This window comes from Sarcophilus harrisii, chromosome 3 (genome assembly GCF_902635505.1).
Source record: "Sarcophilus harrisii chromosome 3, mSarHar1.11, whole genome shotgun sequence".
Taxonomy (NCBI): domain Eukaryota; kingdom Metazoa; phylum Chordata; class Mammalia; order Dasyuromorphia; family Dasyuridae; genus Sarcophilus; species Sarcophilus harrisii.
In genome coordinates, this window is record NC_045428.1 from 605986318 (window position 1) to 606007133 (window position 20816).

A 20816-nucleotide genomic window follows, 5' to 3' on the forward strand; every position below is an offset into this window, starting at 1 on the left:
TTTCTCTGCTCTGCTGGCCAGTGTCTTTCCCAACTGTCAGCACAATTTTCTTCTTCCAGGTCTGGCTACTTAACAAATTCTTCGCCCCTCTTCTTTTTCAGGTTCCCAAAGCTTGACAATTATTTAATGTCTCCCTCTTCCTCAAGCTTACCATTGGGTCGTATTTGCTCAAAGGCAGGCTTCCCCATAGTAACCCAGGAATCCCACTTTAAGCCCCACTTCTGGACCCGGATGTCCTAGCTCTGCTTCCAGCTCCTGTTTGGGGAATTGATTGTGGGCCTTCAGATATGATTTCTTATGAGGTTCCACAGGCTCTGCCTTTCTGCCCCCAGGAACCCTCCTTGGTTGCAGGAACTGAAGCTGTTTCCTGGGCCAACTTCTCTGGACCCACAGATCTTGGGCTCCTTCCCAGGAATGTGGCTCACTGTTAACACATTGCTTTTCAGGATTTTAAGCCTAAAATCTACCCAAGAGTCTTAGGAACCTTCCCCCATCTTCTGCTTAGATTTCAGGACTCAGCCATCCTGTTTGCCCTGATTCAACTACTCACCTAAATCACTTCTGGACACTTAAATTTCTTCTTTTTTACCCAGGCTTCCCAACTCCCTGCCTCTTCCCTTACCATAGATTCTGAGAGCTGAAATTCAGAGACTAGATTGTTTCCCAGCCTTAGGTTTTTTATGGTTTTTCCCTGGGGGCCCCATCTCAGAGTTCTTACCTCCTTACTGGATCCCTCAGTCAGTTTATTTTCTGGATAATATGTCTGTTGGGGAGAAGAGATGCTGGAAAGACCGAGTATCACTGGCAGGGAGATTTCTGACTCAGGGGACATTGAGGTTCTACACACTCTCATCCCATCTGGAGCCTTAAATCCTTCTAGCCTCTTGGGTCTGTAGGAAGGTGGGGGAGAGGAAAGGAGTCAGAACAGTAGGAGTAAGTGAAGGTGAGATCATCTTCAAGTTTTTACCATCCCACTCCAGTCATCTTATTCTCTGTCCCTTCTATCTGGTAAACTCCTGACTGCCCCTATGGCCAATAGCCCTGGGTACTTTTCCCTCCCAGACTTGTTGTTTTTGACTGGGTAAAAGAGAACATTCTTGGCTTCATTTTTTTCCAGGCTTTAATCCCTCTGTTGGTGTTCCCTCCTTCACACTGGGGGCTTAGCTTACAAGGTCTCCACTGCTTCTAGGGTCATCTCCAGTCATCCTGATCTATATCTGGCCACTGGAGCCAGGGGGTTCTGGAGGAGAAGGTGAGGCTGGTGACTTTGCACCTCACCACCCTCTTCTCCCCTGACCCAATTCAGTTAACTAACTTCCCAATCTTGGCTTGGCAGGGACCACTGGACCTCAGTTGTTGATCTGTGCTGGGGCTCTGTTCCCCTTTTACTCAAGTGAGACAGATCTTTCCTGCAGTCTTTCTAAATTATCTAAGGATGGAAAAATTTCTCCCCATCCTTTTGTAGATCCTGTCACTCCACTCTTAAATGAAAGTTATTTCATGGAAATTGGAGAGAGTTCAGGCAATATCCTGCTTCTTCTCGCCCATCTTGAGTCCACCATTTTCATTTTTCAACCTGCCTCTTCTTTTATCCTCCCTCCCCCTGTTTGTTGGGGTCTCTGCTCTAAGGGCAGGGCCAGGGCTTAGTAACTCCCTAACTCCCCTGTAACCTCACCCTCTGTAATTTCCTGTAGACTAGCCCTGTCCAGGAAAAGAAAGAAACAATATCTGTGCAGATATAATCATCCCACACACACACAGCCTGCAGAGGACCAAGGCCTGACCCAAGCAGGGAGCCTGGAGCCAGAGGAATGGCCCCTAAGAGCTGCAGACCCCCTCCTCAGGTAAGTGTATTCTGCCCACATATGTGGCCAGCATCAGCCCAAGAGACCATTTCCGTGGATCTGGAGAATGGTCTGTGAGGCTGGCCATCTCTCTTATCTGTGGATCCTTTACAAAAATGGGCAGGAAAGTAAATGCAGTATTAACAACACTGCCCTCCTCTCTGCTATGTTTTGGACTGAATCGTTGTCCCTTTGGCATCTTGAGCACTAACTCCTTTCCCCCAATTGTTGCCCCCACATGTTTGTTTAAATTTTCCCTCAATATAGGTCACTGACAAGGGTGACCCCTTCACTCATTAGTAGCTATCCTGTGGGTATCATGTCTGTGATGACTGCGTTTAGCCCCCAGGGTATTTTAAAATCAGCCAGAGTCAGGATAAGCAAAAGTTCTTGATCTTTATTCTTTGTGGAAGTGAAGGGGAATGACAATAGGAAGTGAGAGCAATCAGTACATGAATCCAGTCAGCAGTGCCTCTGGCTCTCACAGGCTGCCCACCTAATCCTCTATCCAGTCTCCTATTCAACACATCAAACTTGCACAGAGAGTGGATGGAGCCATTCTTTCTCTAAACATATATTTAATAGAATATTGTCCAATTGCTAATTAGCCAGGAGTGCTCTGACTGGACCTCAGTTCATCTGCTCAGCTTCAGCCCATTACATCTCCCGCTTTCTTTTGTTTTAGAACACAGGTAGTCGAGCCATCCCTGACCTCTCAGGGAGGTGATAGCTCCCAGGGGAGGTGATCACACCCTCCCTGACTTCTCAGGAAAGAAGGTGAAAACACCAAAAAGGAGGTGATCACGCATTCCCTGACTTCTCAGGAAAGGAGGTGAAAGCATTAAAAAGGAAATGAAAAGCACCAAAGGGAAGTGAGGATTGCTAGCGGATTTCTGGGCTGAACGGTTTTATTAGAAACAGGTATTCATAAACCCATCAGCATGGGAGGTATTACACAAGTACATAGCAATAACACAGAGGCTATTAGTGATGACCCTCCCCACAGCCTGTGCAGGCTCAATATAGTGTAACAAAAGTGAATCGTACATGCAAATAGCAGTATAACAAACAATATAAATCAGTATGGTATTGTAAAAGATTTCCAGAAGTCCTAGAAGGAGGGTATGTAAACAAATCACACATATGCCTTCTTCAGCAGCCAAGAGATAGTCCAAAACCCATCTATTGTCCATTGCATCATGTGTCAGGGAATCTAATAATTCCCCCCCAAGTTTTTGAAGTCCTGCAACAGTCTTTTTATGTGTTAGGGAATCCAATGATTCCAGCAGATTTTGAAATCCTATAACAGTCTTATCATGTCTCAGAGAATCCAATGATTCCTGAGGTTTTTCAAGTCCTACAATAATCTTATCAATGTCTTTGCTTTAGTCCAGCACCATCTCCCCACTACACTCATTCTCATACACACTCTGATACTCTCTTCTCTCTCTCTCACACACACACACACGCACGCATACACACTCACACACAGACCCACCTAAACACTCTATGTCCTGTGGCCTGTGTCCAAGATCCCTCCTGTAGCCACTGACTTTCCTGGAAACGCTTGATCCTGTTGTCTGCAGCAGAACCCTAGAAGTTTCACCAGCTCTTCTTTAATTTCACTGGCTAGGAGCAGGGCAGAAATTGTCCTCGTGCTGCTGCTCAGCTCCTGCTACCTCAGGCTACATAGATCTTTCCAAATCTCTCTGAATCCCTTCTCTTTGCAATTTTTGCTGTTTTTATTGTAATTTTATTTTATTTTTCCCTTGAGGCATTTAGGGTTCAGTAACTTTGCCCAGGGTCACACAGGTAGGAAACATTAAGTATCTGAGGTCACATTTGAACTCAGGTTCTCCTGACTTCAGGACCAGCGCTCTATCCACTGCCCCATCTAACAGCCCCTATTATAATTTCTTTTAACCTTAAATACAAAAAAGAAAAGAAAAAAAATTTCAGGTAATCAGCAGAACATAAGAGCAGATTCAATAAAACAAACCTACATAAGAAATGCTACCCATGGTTCAGGAGCTGTCCAGAGTTTCTTTGCTTCCTGGTAGGTTTTCTTTTATTCCATTGTATTTTCTTTATCTCCTGAGACTTCTCGGCTGCAATGAAGTATTTCTAGAATAACTCCATCATACTCAGCTCATGCCTTTCTCAGCCTTTACCATTGCTTCAGTTGTTTTGACTGAATTTAGAAAGGTAAAAGGCTTTGTTCGAATATATAGGACATGCAAAAAAGGAAAAATCAGTCCCTGCCCTAAGAAACTTCCATTCTGACATGGAAGACAACATGTCAGCAGCTGTGTCCACACCAGCTGTGTACAGTGTAGGTCACAGGCCTTTTCATGACTGTGCTTCCAAGTGTTCTCATAAAGCATGTGACCTTTGGGTAAATCCCTTCTTTCTGCTTCAGTTTGCTTTTGTAAATTGATGACCATTGGGCCAGATCCATTAAGAAGTGTGTGATTCTGAAATTTGAAACACAAAATTGGCTCTAAATCCTGTAAGGGCTGTCACCTTTGGGCAAATCCCTTCTCCATGCTTCAGGTCCCTTCTCCAAATTGAGGAGCATTGGATTAGGTCAGTAATGAAACTTACTTCAACTCTTAACTCCTCTGGGTGTTGGTGTTTTAGGGGTTGGTGACCTTCAAGGATGTGGCTGTGGACTTTAGCCCAGAGGAATGGGGTTTGTTGGACCCGGATCAGAAAGAGCTGCACAAGGAGGTCATGCTGGAGAATGCCAAGAACTTGCTCTCCCTGGGTAAGCAACTCTTCCCTTGGAACTCTGGAACTACCATCAAAAGGAGTGTCATTATCTCCTCCCTAGGGGTCAGAGTTCCAGGATTTTATCAGTTCTTAGAAAGGCCCAAGGGCTGCCTCCTGTCCCTAAGAGACAGGGTCCTCCTGCTGCCTGGTTCTTCTGTGAGTGGTGTTTGCATTGTACGATGGGAACGCAGCACTTGTGTCTACAAACCTTCTGGAAACTGATCCTGCTCTTTTTCCCTGAACATGGGATAGGAGAAAGAACCCTCTTCCTCTTAGGGTTTTTTTTTTTATCTTGGCAATGTTCTTTTGGGTAAAAAAAATACATTTTTACCTCACTGCCCCTAGTATAACTCATAAATTACCAGCAGAGCAGTGAGTCCTTGTTCTTTCTTCCTACATCCCCCAGAGGCCTGTACAGATATAGGGAGAAAAAAGGAAGGGAGGAAGTCTTTCCCTACATTTGCTTGATCCAGGCCTAGTGCACAATCCTTCATGCACATTATTTCACCTTATTCCCACCACTTTGTTTTGGGCAGCATCTTTATCCCCATTTTACAGGCCTGGAGACTAAAGCAAAAACATGAAATTACTTGCCAGAGTCACATAGCCAGGATGTGTCTAAATCCAAATTTGAACTAGAGGCTTCCTGACTGCAGGCCTGGTGCTCCCTTCTCTGTGCCACCAGCTGCCTCTGATGTTCAGAAAATGGGAGGTATGGGATGTGGCCATCCTGCTGTGAAGGAGGCAGCAAAATCAGGATCTTCTGATTCCAGATAACCTACATGGCCTCCTTTCCCCTCTGCCCTCTTCCCCTGGCAATAAGCACCCTGAAAACCATCTCTGAGTTGTCCTTGGAACCACCCAGTGGCCCTTGCACCTCGGCCCTATTGCAATGAGAAATAATGACAAGTTTCAAGGCTCACACCCACTATCTTCCCCCTCTCCAGGACTTCCAGTTCCCAGAGAAGATTTCATCTCCCATGTGGAAAGAGGAGACCTGAGGAACTCATGTACTGGTGAGTGAGTTGCAAGCTGAGGTGCAGGCTGCTATCCCAGGAGGCTTCTTCATGTGCCAGGCCTGGGGACAGGGTAACTGGTTTGGAATCCCATCTCAGGCTTCTGTGATAGGATAGAGAAGTGAGCACTTCTCTGAATCTCTGAACCTCAGTCTCTTCATTTGTAAATGAGGGTGTTGGACTCCATGGTCTTTCAGTTCCCTTCTGATTAGGAATCAATGATCCTAGTGGAAGTCTTTGTTAGAAATTAGGGGACATCCAACTATCTGTAACCAAAGAAAGAGGGCTCAGGCTTTTTAATATGGCTTTTTCTTGGGCCTTCCTTAAGACCAAAAGGCATTTATTTTTACTTTTTTGATATTTATTTAAAACTAAAAACAAAATAGAAAAAGATAGAAAAGAACAATTTTTAAAAAGTTTTGTATTCAGCAAAAAATAAGGGAGGATTCAAAATTGTTAGAATTCTTACAAGGTGCTAAGTCATTGGAATTGATAGGCAATAATTGTCTAATTTGGCATGGTACTTAATAGTTCTCTAGTTCAGATTTCACACCTTTAGAGTTCATACTTTTAAGAGAGCATATATAAGGAGGAGCCCACTAAAGGACTAGCCCACTAGAGACTTCGGGAGATTCACAAGTCAGGATTCAGTGGAGGAGATTCATGTCAGAACCCACAATCCCACTCTCAGAGGCGGAGTCAAGATTCATTCCATCTTCTACCTTTGTGCTGGGTAGAGATTCAAAGGGAGCTAGAGGCTGAAGCTGGAAGAGACAAAGGACTAGTGGCAAGAGCTCTCAGAACCAAGGAGAGAGATAGACCTCTAAGAAAGCTAACCAGGGTATTTTGAAGGAGACAATAAAGGATTTGGACTTTAACAACTGACTGCATTTGAGGTGATTATTACTCTGAACTGATAGGAAGGCTGCCTCCAGAAGCCCCCTAAGAAATCTGCTGCCAGAGAATGATTATATTTTAGAGAAGAGAACATTACATTGTGGCTCCCAAATGTGAGACAGACATGATTGTGATCCAGTGGAAAAGTCTCCTTGACCCAGAAATTAGGGTGAGTACAACAAGGAAACTTTGTTAAAGAACTAAAATAGTATTTCAACTAAAATGGGACAGATCTTTAGAAAACAGCCTGCTTTCATTCTTCAAGGAAAATGTTTAGAGAGCATTGTCAGACTTCTGGAAAGCTAAGGTTTGATTATAATTTGGGAACAGTTCACTGAACTTTTAGAAACTGTACAGTACACATCTCCTTGGTTTTCTAAGGGGAAAAAAATGGATCCAAATGAGTGGAAATTAGTAGGAGAACAATTAGTTGAATACTACAATTCCAATCCAAAATCAATTTCCAAAAATACACTTAATACATATAATTTAATCCAACTGGCTTTAAGAAATTATATAAGTGTTAGAATAAGGAAAAAAGAAGAAAGAGCAGTAGGGGTGGAGCCTACTAATCTAGGTGAAAAGGATGAAGAATCAGATAAGAATTCATAGCAGGAGAAATTAAATCATTCCCAATCCCCTGACCTACTTCCCTCAATTAATCCTTAATGGGTGGAGGGAGAAGGAGGAAGGGGAGAGGCAGAAACATATTCAGCACCACCTATGAAGCAGCCTATGACAGATTAGAAAAAGCATTGGTTAAGGTAAAAAATGAAGGACAGGATGTATCTGATTTGATACATGCATACCCTGTGATTGAAGAGATTGATTCTGCAGGTCAAAAAAGGAGAAGATCACTCCTTTTGATCTGGGAAAAATTAAAGTTTTGAAAAAAGGTTGCACTCTTTATGGGCCTATATCATCTTATGTTAAGATGTTACTAGATAGTTTGGCTTATGGAATCTTAACCCTGAGTGATTGGAAATCCATAGCAAGGACATCTTTAGAACCTGGAGAAAACTTTTTGTGGCTTTCAGAGTATTGTGAATTATGTAGGATTCAAGCCAGATGGAATAGGCAAACAGGAGTTAATGTACAAATCACTTTTGATCAACTAGCAGGTGAAGGAGAGTATGGAGAGAATTCAGAACAGATTAATTGTCCCAAAGCAGTATATGAGCAAATTTCTAAGGCTGCAATAAAAGCTTGGGGTTCTTTCCCAGAAAAAGATGAAGGTAAAACCTTCACAAAAATAGAGCGAGGTCCCAATGAACCCTTTGAGGATTTTGTGGCATGTTTGCAAACATCTGTCACAAGAACCATTGGAGAAAATGCAGCTACAGAAATAATGACCAGACATCTGCCTAAGGAAAATGCTAATGAGGTTTGCAGAAGAATTATATGGGGACTACACAAAGATGCTCCTTTAGAGGAGATCATAAGACACGGTGCCACAGTGGGCACAAATGCTTATTATACTCAGATTGTGATGAACATGGGAAGACAAGTTCCCTCTTGGCAAGGGACTTCTAGAGAGAGTCGTCGATGTTTTCAGTGTGGAAAAATTGGACATCTGAGAGCTCAGTGTAGGCAAAGAGATAGAGTGAGAGGAAAGGGTGAGAGAATAAAACCCAAAACCCCATGTTCAAAATGCCACAAGGGTTTCTACTGGGTCTCAGAATGTAGATTGACCCAGGCAAATGAGAGGCAGGGCCCAGCCCCAAGATATCATTCAAAAGCCAGGGGGGGATGATGGCAGTTGATTTTACACCCAGAGAGTCTTTAGAAGGTCATGAATGTGAAAGTCAGCCCAAAAGCAATCAGTTAACAGAAAGGGATTACAGTTGGGGAGAATACAGGCTTTTTAAACCAAAAGGGCAGTGTCCAGTGCAAACAGTTCCAATGTAATTGCCAAGTGATGAAGAGAGATCTAGAAAATGTTAAATAAAAGGGACTAGATAGATTAACTGCCTGGGAGAGAGGGTTTGATTGTATTCCTACAGATGGAGAAGGAAACAGATGAGTGGCAATGAGCACCTGGAGATAGACAGAAAAGGAAAAAAAAAACCTCAAAACAAAGGAGAAGATCTAAGAAACATCTGACACTGAAAGAGCATGGCTAATAATGAGACTGTTTCAGGACTTGAAAACCATCAGGAATCATTGGGTTCCTTGAGGTGAAAAATTCTTGATAAGACTATTACAGGACTTCAAAACTTGCAGGAATTATTGGATTTTTGGCACATGAACTAATGGATAATAGATTGGTTTTAGACCATTTCTAGGACTTATGGACATGTATAATTCCTCATGTTGATTCATGTTATTTGTTACGTTACGTTACATTTTATTTCATAAACCATAAATGAAAGACATTATATTCAGAACCGTCTATTGCTAGTAGTGACTAGCCTGTGTTATATAGCTTATGTAATTTATGTAATTATGTGTAATACCTCCCATATTGATGGATTTATGTATACCTATTTCAAGTGGGGCCCCTTCAAAAACCTGCTAATCTGATTTGATTTCCCATTTCCTTTGGTGTTTTCATTTCCCTTCCTGAGATGTCAGGGAGGGCGTGACTACTTCCTTTTTTATAGTGTTTTCACTCCTTTTTTGAGTAGTCAGGGAAGGTATGATCACATTCTTTTGGGGGGGGGGGTCTCACCTCTTTAAGAAGACAGGGAGGTCATGACCACCTATGTTCTAAATCAAAAGAAAGTGGGAGCTGGTAGGATTCTTACAAGGTGCTAAGTCACTGGAATTGACAGAGACAATAATTATCTAATTTAGCATGGTACTTAACAGTTCTCTAGTTTAGAGTTCACACCTTTCACACCTTTAGAGTTCACACTTTTAAGAGAGCATATATAAGGAGGAACCCACTAAAGGACTAGCCCACTAGAGACTTTGGGAGATTCACAAGTCAGGATTCAGTGGAAGAGATTCACAAGTCAGAACCCACAATCCTGCTCTCAGAGGCGGAGTCAAGATTCATTCCATCTTCCACCTTTGTGCTGACTGGAGATTTGAAGGGAGCAGAGGCTAAAGCTGGAAGAAACAAAGGACTGGCAACAAGAGCTCTCGAAACCAAGGAAAGAGTTAGGTCTTTAAGAAAACTAACCAGGGTTTTTTGAAGGAGACAATAAAGGATTTGGACTTTATTTTTTTTAATAACTTTTTATTGACAGAACCTATGCCAGGGTAGTTTTTTACAACATTATCCCTTGCACTCACTTCTGTTCTGATTTTTCCCCTCCCTCCCTCCGCCCTCTCCCCAAAATTAAGTGACTTGCCCAAGAACACACAGCTAAGAAGTATTAACTGTCTGAGGCCAGATTTTAACTCAGTTCCTCTTTGCTTCAGGGCTGGTACTCTATCCACTGTGCCCCAATTCCTTTCTTAAGGAACAAACCTTAAATCAAAATCAGTCTGATTCTCATTGAGCAACCATAGGTCCCTTGCTAAACCCCATTTGGTCTTTGTTTGGATCCTGATTGACTCAGATTGAGTGTAAATTGAAGTCATTTCTGCTTTGTCCAGAAACCCTGAGGTTCTACCCAGAATCATACATTCATTCCTTTTTACTTATTGAGATTTTTTTTAGCCTAGGTGAGAGAGGAGATTCTTTGCCTCCATTGCTCCTTAGCCTTAATACTGAATGGGTGCAGCCTCAGTCACAGGAGATCTTTTGGAGACCTTACCTTAAGAAGGCCCAGGTCTCCCGCTGCAACCAGAGCCATCTGTAGTAATCCTAATCTGTACCTGGCCACGGGACACAGATGGCTCTGTGGGAGAAAGTGAAGCCGGTGATCTTGGGCAGCCCTCCCTCACTTAAATCCAAGTCAGTCACTACATAACTGAAAGCTTCCCTTAATTAGGAATATGGAGGGAAAGACTTGTGGTTATTCCATAACAGCACCAGGAGCCCTAGGCCCTTATTATCTTCACTATGGAATTTGTTCATAGGTGAAAGGGAGCAGGAAAGAGACAGAAATACAAACATAGATTTGGCCCCTCAGTGGGACCAACATGCAAGCACTGAAGTGGGGTTAGGCCATATGATCAGCCCTGGAGAATATCAACCAATCAATACACATCAATTAAGCACCTGTTCTGTTATATGCATTGCATTGAACCCTGGGTATACAAAGAGAAGTTTTCAAGAAGTTTTAAATCCAGCATATAAACTTGGAGATGGTTTGAAATTAAGCAACAGTTTATGAAACTTATTCTTAGCTAATCCAGGCAAAGGAAAGTGTTTTTATTGAAATGCATCACGTTCAACAGACATATGTATATAAAGAGAGAAGGGAGGGAAGTTTATGAAGGAAGGAAGAGTTGAGGTGGAGAGAATCAAAATCAGTGACAACGATAGTATTTAACAAGCATATGTGCTTACTGTGTGCTGAGACTTTTAAAGCTATTATCTCTTTTGATGCTCACAACAACCTCGGAAGTGGGTACAATTATTACCTTCACTCTACAGGAAAATTGAGGCAAAGAAACACATTTCCAAGGGTGCAGAGCTAGGTAGTGTTTGAAAGAAAAGATTGTAAGTAAAATGGAGAACATCTGTCTAGTGCAGTGGATTGAGAAGCCTCAGTTTCTAGTTTTGAGTTCTAATCTCATGCAGGGATTACCTGGTTTCTAAATTATGAGAACCTTGCCTTTGTCTCACCTTTATTGTGGGGGTCCCATGTCATTGTATTGTGAATAGAACTCTGTGTTCATTGAATTATTTTATTGGTGTCAGCTAATGGCATTTAAAAATGATTGAATCGGTCCATTTCATTTTCAAAACTTTGCCTGGAGAAATTAAGTCAATGATTTTCAAATGAAGTTGGCCTAGCTATACCTGATCTAAAACTATATTATAAAGCAGTAGTCACTAAAACCATTTGGTACTGGCTAAGAAAGATTAGTTGACCAGTGGAATAGGTTAGGTTCACAAGACAAAAAATCAATAACTATAGCAATTAGTATTTGACAGATCCAAAGATCCCAACTTTTGGGATAAGAATTCATTATTTGACAAAAACTTCTGGGAAAACTGGAAATTAGTATGGCAGAAGTTAGGCATGGGCCCACACTTAACACCGTATACCAAGATTAGATCAAAATGGGTCCATGATTTAGGCATAAAGAACAAGATCATAAATAAATTAGAGGAACATAGAATAGTTTACCTCTCAGACTTGTGGAGGAGGAAGGAATTTGTGACCAAAAAAGAACTAGAGATCATTATTTATCAGAAAATAGAAAATTTTGATTACATCAAATTAAAAAGCCTATGTACAAACAAAATTAATGCAAACAAGATTAGAAGGGAAGCAACAAACTGGGAAAACATTTTTACAGTAAAGGTTCTGATAAAGGCCTTATTTCCCAAATATATAGAGAATTGACTCTAATTTATAGGAAATCAAGCCATTCTCCAACTGATAAATTGTCAAAGGATATGAACAAACAGTTTTCAGATAATGAAATTGAAACTATTTCCACTCATATGAAAATGTTCCAAATCACTATTGATCAGAGAAATGCAAATTAAGAAAACTCTGAGATACCACTACACACCTGTCAGATTGGCTAAGATGACAGGAAAAAATAATGATGAATGTTGGAGGGGATGCGGGAAAACTGGGAAACTGATGCATTGTTGGTGGAGTTGTGAACGAATCCAACGATTCTGGAGAGCAATCTGCAATTATGGCCAGAAAATTATCAAACTGTGCGTACTCTTTGATCCAGCAGTGCTACTACTGGGCTTATATCCCAGAGATACTACAGAAGGGAAAAGGACTTGTATGAGCCTAAATGTTTGTGGCAACCCTGTTTGTAGTGGCTAGAAACTAGAAAATGAATGGATGCCCATCAGTTGGAGAATGGTTGTGTAAATTGTGGTATATGAATGTTATGCAATGTTATTGTTCTGTAAGAAATGACCAGCAGCATGAATACAGAGAGTTTTGGAGAGACTTACATGTACTGATGCTAAGTGAAATGAGCAGAACCAGGAGATCATTATACACTTCAATAGTGATACTGTATGAGGATGTATTCTGATGGAAATAGATATCTTTGAAAAAGAGAAGATCTAACTCAGTTCCAATTGGTCAATGATGGACAGAAGCAGCTACACCCAGAGAAGGAACACTGGGAAATGAGTGTAAACTGTTTGCATTTTTATTTTTTTTTTGCCCAGGTTATTTTTATCTTCTGAATCCAATTCTTCCTGTGCAACAAGAGAACTGTTTGGTTCTGCACACGTATATTGTATCTAGGATATACTGTAACATATTTAACATGTATAAGACTTCTTGCCATCTAGGGGAAGGAGTAGAGGGAGGGAAGGGAAAACTTGGAACAGAAGTGAATGCAAGGGATAATGTTGTAAAAAATTACCTAGGCATATATTCTGTCAATAAAAAAAATTATAATAAATAATTAAAAAAAAATGCTCTCCCACTTAAAAAAAAAAAAAGTCAGTGATTTTATTATCAGCCAGCATTAGAGTGTATATTTATAGATGTGTGTGTTTGTTTCTTTCAGATTCAGAGACATGGTTTGATATGAAGGAGATGAATGCAAATCTGAAAATGATCTCAAAGAAAGACCTTTTTCAATATAGTGAATATAGGGCTGTTTTTGCTAAGCACAATAGAAACCGTATTAGAAAGGAACACTGTGAAAGGAATACACACAAAAAAGCTTTAAGAAAGAGTTCCAGGGTTGCTAAAGATAAGAATATACATCCTGAAGAGAAGACACCCGAGTGTCATGAATGTGATAAATCTTTTCTTGTACGCTTTTCCCTTGCCAAGCATCAGAAGATCCCTGCTGGAGAGAAGCCTTATAAATGTAAGAAACATGGAAAGGCTTTGAGAGAGCGATCTACTGCTAAACATGAGAGAATTCACACGGAAAAACAATCTTACAAATGTAATCAATGTGGAAAGGATTTCCAGTGTAATTCCAAATTGGCTCAACATCAGAGAATTCACACTGGAGAGAAGCCTTATAAATGTAAGGAATGTGGAAAAGCTTTCATACATCATCCCAGTCTTGCTAAACATCAGAGAATCCACACTAGAGAGAAGCCTTATAAATGTAATGAATGTGGAAAGGCTTTCACACAGAGTGACAATCTTCGTGAACATCAGAGAATCCACACTGGAGAGAAGCCTTACGAATGTAATGAATGTGGAAAGGCTTTCACATATCATTCTTATCTTATTGCACATAAGAAAATCCACACTGGAGAGAAGCCTAATAAATGTAATGAATGTGGAAAGGCTTTCAAAAAGAGTTCCAGTCTTCATAAACATCAGAGAATCCATACTGGAGAGAAGCCTTATGAATGTAATGAATGTGGAAAGGTTTTCATTCAGAGCTCTGACCTTGCTGTGCATCAGAAAATCCACAATGGAGAGAAGCCTTATGAATGTAATGAATGTGGAAAGGCTTTTACAAAGAGCTCTTACCTTGTAGCACATCAGAGAATCCACTCTGGAGAGAAGCCTTATGAATGTAATGAATGTGGAAAGACTTTCACATATCTCTCCAATCTTGCTGTCCATCAGAGAATCCACACTGGAGACAAGCTTTATCATTGTAATGAATGTGGAAAGGCTTTCACAAAGAGCTCTTACCTTGTAGTACATCAGAGAATCCACACTGGAGAGAAGCCTTACAAATGTAATGAATGTGGAAAGGCTTTCACAGATAACTCCTATCTTGTATTACATGAGAGAATCCACACTGGAGAGAAGCCTTACGAATGTAATGAATGTGGAAAGGCTTTCACAAGGCCCTCCTGCCTTGTAGTACATCAGAGAATCCACACTGGAGAGAAGCTTTATGAATGTAATGAATGTGGAAAGGCTTTCACACAGCGCAGCAATCTTACTTCCCATCAGAGAATCCACATTGGAGAGAAGCCTTACAAATGTAATGAATGTGGAAAGGCTTTCACAAGGCGCTCCTACTTTGTAGTACATCAGAGAATCCACACTGGAGAGAAGCTTTATGAATGTCATGAATGTGGAAAGGCTTTCATAAGGCGCTCCTGCCTTGTAGTACATCAGAGAATCCACACTGGAGAGAAGCCTTATGAATGTAATGAATGTGGAAAGGCTTTCACAAAGCGCTCCTCTCTTGAAGTACATCAGAGAATCCACACTGGAGAGAAGCCTTATGAATGTAATGAATGTGGAAAGGCTTTCCTAGATCGCTCCTACTTTGCTGTCCATCAAAGAATCCACACTGGAGAGAAGCCTTATGAATGTCATCAATGTGTAAAGGCTTTCATATGTCGCTCCCATCTTGCTGTCCATCAGAGAATCCACACTGGAGAGAAGCCTTATGAATGTAATGACTGTGGTAAGGCTTTCACACGGCGTGAAAGCCTTAGTAAACATGAGAAAATCCACACTGGACAGAAATCTTAAGACAATGCTCAAATCTTGCTTAGCAACAAAGAGTGCACATTAGAGAAAAACTTTTGAGTGTCTGGATCATGGTAAAGTTTTAATATATATTAGTCTCTGACTAGACATGTGAGATCCTATACTAGATGTAAATCCTCATTCATATAATCCATGTGGAAAGACATTTAGGCTCACTTCATCCCTGAATTGCCTCCAGAAAATTCCTAGAAGATTGAAATCAAGGTTAAAGGCATAAAAACGGAAGAAATAGCTCATTATTCAGCAGGGATTTTCTGCTTAGGAAAAAGTCTCCTATGGATTTGGCATGGGAAGGTTTAGCCCAGGTTCATCTCTAATTGTACATCTGAGGATATATGAAGTGGAGGGAAGACTTACAAATGTGCTGAAGGAAAACATGCCCTTACCTAGAACATAAGGGTCAGTATAAATCACAGTATTCACACTAAAAAGAAACATTATGCAGAAAGGCTTTCACCTGGATCTCATCCTTTGTGTAGAAATCTTGCTGCAGATTAAACATGTGAATATAATAAATGAGGGAAGACCTCTTCCTATAACATAGATGTCATGAGACATTGCAATTTTATACTGCATATAAAGGTCAGAAAAAAGATTTGAGTTTCTCTGAAATCCCAAGATTGGTAGCCAAAGAAGAGTATTTATAATGGGGGGAACCAATTTTTTTTACTCTCTTTGCTCTATCAGTAATGAGATTTTTTAATCTGATTTTACATTGTTTTTATTACTTAATTTTCCTCTTCATTCTCTTGTTTATTCCTAAATTCTTTGTCTTTCCATCTATGTGATAAGTTATGTGTCCCATATTCTAATTTTCTTTTAAAATATCTGTGGCTTAGGTCTCCATTTTGACCTTATCTTGCTAAATTATGTCGAGTGGGTTCGTGGGGAAGTGAGGCCTTTACAGAAATCTGACCCCCAGAAGAGTGCCATAGTTTAGAGCTACATTTTCAGAAAAACTCTCCCCTTATGCCTTGCTCAGTCTTGCACAAACCACTTTGCCACATCATCAAGCTTTGTGATGTACTTTTACTCTTCTTAAGTGGAATGGGTTCTTATTGTCTTATTGGGAGCCCAGTGTGAGATCATATAAGTTCTAGTCTTGTATTTGAAAAATATAAAAAGTAAGGACTTGGGGATAAGAATTTATTATTTGGTTTAAAAATTTAACATTCATTTTAAAGAAAAACATAGCAGTTAAACAGGTACGTTTTCAAACACTCTAGCCACTCTTTTTCCACATTAATTTTACAGAATCCAAATCAAAATGAGAATTCATTTTCTACAGACACATTTACATAATCCTCTAGAAATTATTTTTCAAGTGCCAGTATTTCTAAGAAAATATTTTCCCTAAATTTGAAAATGAGAAAAATCAGAATAAAAATAATGGCATGAATAATGCTTTTGAAACATGAGAGAAAATTGCCAAATGAAATTCAGTTGTTTATCTTAGAATTACTTTATGTTGCTGCTCATCCAGCCCTAGCAGCCAGGAAGCCTGTGAGTTTCTAGATCTTGGTGGGAGAAGAGCTGGAGGACAAGTTGACAGGAAACACAGGGAGTTAAGAGCAAATTCCATTTATTCATCTGAGGGTAAGCTTATGTGTCTATGTGTGTCTGTGTGTGTATGTGTGTTTGTGTGTTTTTACCAAAGCCAATAATGTATTCTCCTGGGAACATTAGTCTTTTTCATGGGACTATTGGCTATTAAGTCACCCAGACAGTTTCCTCCCTTCCTAGCAATCCCCAAGTGTTGGAATCCTAGTGTCAACTCCCAAGGACATCCTTTTCCTGGAGACAGAACAGAGGGGTGGTAAGCCATCATCCTAAATTCTCATAGCCTTCTGACAGGGGCTGAGCTACAGGGAAACATGAGCTGGTCTGTCTTCTGCCTCCTCACAGCTTGCCTTCAACTTCTCCCTGTTCTTCTGTGCTCTCTTGAGATAAGGCAGGGATGCCTGAAGCTCTTCTAAGGAGTGGCGAGTGCATATTAGAAAACAGGGTAGGAGGAAACATGCCAGGGTAACAAAAAATATCTAAGGCAGAAAATGCAACAGCAAGCTTGATACATTATTAAAAGCATTGAGGTGATTTCTCCAATTCAGCGATCTGACTGCAAAATCATGAGGATCAATATGAGAATCAACTAATTTATGTTGTATCGCAGAATTGTACATAGAAGGTGTGAGTATAAATTGACTTAAATATGATGATATAAAAAGAAATTAAGGAATGGAAAAAAGGATTGTACTGAGAGAAGAAAAGGAAGTTAAGCTAAGATAAAACATATCACATGAAGATGCACAAAAGGCCTATTACGATAGAGGGAAAGAAGGGAGGTGATGTGTATTGTTTATACCTTAATTTCACCGATTTGACTTAAAGAGGGAATGACATTCATATTTAGTTTGGTATAGAAATTTGTCATACCATATAGGAAGTCGAAGTGGAAAGGGAAATAAAAGGGAGAGACTGGTATAAAATAGCAATACAAACAAATCAAAAATTAATTGAAACTGACTTTCCTATTCTTTAGGATTAAATTATTTAAACAACACATTATAGAAAAATAATTTCATACAAAATAAAAATGAGACAAAGCTTAAGGTTATAACTAAAGGAGTTCTTAAGGAAATTTTTATAACTTTAGATGCTTACATGAATAAAATAGAGATGAATTGGGCATGTAATTTAAAAGGATAGAAAAAGAACAATTTGAAAGTCTTAAATTAAATACCACATTAAAAATTTTGAAAACCAAAGGACAGATTAATAAAAATGAAAGTAAGAAAATTATTAAATTAATAAATAAAACTAAAAATTTGTTTTATGAAAAATACATAATTCTTAGGTTATGATTAGAAAAAGGAAAGAAAACCAGATTACATGTATCAAAAATAAAAAGTGACCTTACCACCATTGTAGTGGTAATTAAACAATGATTACTATCTCCCCTCATCAATGTAACACTTGACTACAAACACCTGGAGCCCCCTGTTGGTATTTCCTTGTCTTATATGATGTCTCATAAGCCTTTGTTTGGCTCAAAGCCTTCTTTGTTTGAAGAACTATATAAGCCCTGGGTTTCCCAGGAATCTTTGGGACTTCACCCACAGAGATGACATTCTGCCTGGGACCTCTTTTCCCATTCGGGACTCAAAGGCTGTTCATTTGGGGTTCTCCAGCCTGTGCAACTTAAGAGTCACAACTTAGAGTTCGTGCTCCCCCGGACTGATGATGTTTTCTCTCTCTTATCTCTCTTTTTCTTCTATTTTTATCATAATTCTCATTATTTTGTCTTTTATGTATTATGTACTGTATTGGTTGTTATTGTAGGCAATGTATTCCATGTATTGTATAATTAAATTTTACTTTCACTTTAATTGAGTCAGAGAATGTCATTTATAGGAGCAAATCCAAACTTTTCCCTAAAATTACATAACACCTCCCTTTCCTTTTCCCATTTTTCTTCTAGCTCTCTTGTGAGAGTCTTTAATTTCTTCTATGAGAGTCATCTATGCTGAGGACCAGATGATATCCTCCTTTGGGGATTCATCTGGAGACAGTCTGTTTTTAGTCTCCTCAGGGTTTAAAGTCTGCTCTCTATTTGTATAGAAGCTATCAGTGGTTAAGGTCTGTTTAAATTTTTTGCTCATTTTGTCAGGGAAGAATCAAAAAAGACAAACTAGCAAAAAAAAAAAAAAAAAACAAGTGGATTTTTTTTTGGTGTGGGGGGAGGCTGGGTGGTGTTACTGAGCTTCCTCTACAAACTGCAGGGGCAGTATCAAGGCACTAACAGGACAGCAATGGCTGTGCTGTGCCTGCGCTCTGAGACTGAGAGCGTGCGGAGACATTGTGGCAGCGATGACCAGGTCCGAAGAGACCCTAGCTGTTTGGGGATGTATCCTTCACCCCTGTGTTTTTAGCTTCTCTGCTTGTTTACTGTTGTGCTGCCAGGGTAAAGTATCCAATACTGTAGTAAAGCTCTCCCCACAGAGATGGCTGAGATCACACCCCATCTCACTCTGCTCAGCTGTGAGCTGCCTGCTGTGCTCTTGCTGCCACTGCCTGCCCTCAGCCTGCACCTGATCTAAAACTGTCCCCACCCTTGAGCAAAAACAGACCTTTCCTGGTGAATTTCAAGGATGTCTTCTCTTGGTAATTATTTGTGGGTTTTTTTTTTTCAGTCAAGCATTAATTCTGAGGCTTGTCATGAAATAAATTCTGAGAGAAAATGCAGAGCTTATGCAGATGTGTGCCTCTTTTCCGCCATCTTGGCCAGAAGTTGCCCAGATCTGTCATTCTTTAAGCAGAATTTGGGACTTAATATCCCTTTTTGTAAAACATTTACAACCAATGAGAAGTATCATAGAGAAACATGCAATGTTAATCTATTTCAAAGGAGGATATAGAGAGCCAGAACTTTAGAGAACTATACTTGAAACAAGGTGTTAACTCAGGGGAACTGATGAGATAATGGTTCTCTAGTATACATATACTTAATACTTAGCATGGTGATATAATGGTTCTCTAATTCACACACTCGGGATACTGTAATGATGTAGTTGTAATAGAGTATTTAAATTGGGGATAAAGTCAGATTCAGAGGGAGACTGGGTGAGACTAGAAGACTGCTGGAGGAGACTGGGTCAGACTACTAAGAGACTGTCCAAGAGACAATAAAGACTTTGTACTCTATTCTTGTCCATCCTCCTGGTGTCTATCCCACTGAGACCAAGGCCCTTTGGGAGGACCTCCAGAAAGCTAGCCTGAACATTACAGGAAGAAGTGAATCAAAATAGGAAATAGAGGGTCTTTAAGCAGTCAACAAAACAAAATAAATATCCTGAGGCAATAATAGGAAGTCTATTCAAGGAAACAAAAAGGGAAGATGAACTTATGGAAAATATTAAAATGTTACAAATTCAATATAATCAAAGATAGTAATGAAGAAGGAATTTTGCTTTTTTTTTTTTGCTGTCATGATGGAGGTAGGCTGTATTTTTTTCTTTTTCTGAGTATGACTTCTCAGATCACTCTCCACTCTAAGAAAAAAAAAAATCACAAATAGAATATTAGAAATATTCCTTTCTGAACTGATGATTTAGGGATCTATAAAATACAATGGCAGACATTAGGATAACTGTGGGGTTTAGAATTGAAAACAAACCTGAAAAATGTGTATAAGAGTTTATATGGGACACTAAAAGAACAAAGACTGATGAAAGGAGTACTTCAGTAGCTCAGTGGGGACTTGGATAAGTAGACAAGACTTCCAAAAAGATAGCATCTTATTAAGATTCAGAGAGAAGATATTAGCACTTTCTTAGAGTGTTTTTCTTACTACTAGCAAATAGAGTATATTAATCTCATTGTGTCTTCCATTTTATTTTATTTTCTAATCAGTTATGATTTATCACATTTTAACATGACCATAAATAATTCCCTACTTTTTTCATAAAAAACTGCCTGTTCATATCTTCAGCCATTTATCAATTGGGAGATGACTAACATGCTTGTACAGTGTTCTGAATCATTCAGCTTAGAATCTGACTTCAAACTTACATTTTAATGTAAGACAGTATAGTAAAGTGGGATGAACCCTAATCTTGATATCAGAAGAACTGGGTTCAAATATAATATTCTTTGAATTCTCCCTTTGCTTTCATCAAATTCACTAACATCCCTGGATCTATTTCATCATCTTTAAAAATTGCATGGAACTGAAAGGTCTCTAAGCACTCTTCTAGATCTTCTTGATATTCTAAAAAAAAAAAAAAAAAAAAAAAAAAAAAAGATCTATCCCAAGG

General features: G+C 39.7%; 1 protein-coding gene across 1 annotated transcript; it reads left to right on the top strand.

The window, feature by feature from the left end:
- The first annotated feature begins 1401 nt into the window (after nucleotides 1-1401).
- Nucleotides 1402-15964, top strand: LOC116423052 (zinc finger protein 420-like). The gene is made up of 4 exons (XM_031964033.1): nucleotides 1402-1844; nucleotides 4485-4611; nucleotides 5564-5632; nucleotides 13088-15964. Exons 1-4 carry the CDS (start codon nucleotides 1812-1814, stop codon nucleotides 14983-14985), a joined length of 2127 nt encoding a protein of 708 aa, XP_031819893.1. The 5' UTR covers nucleotides 1402-1811; the 3' UTR covers nucleotides 14986-15964.
- Nucleotides 15965-20816: the final 4852 nt, after the last annotated feature.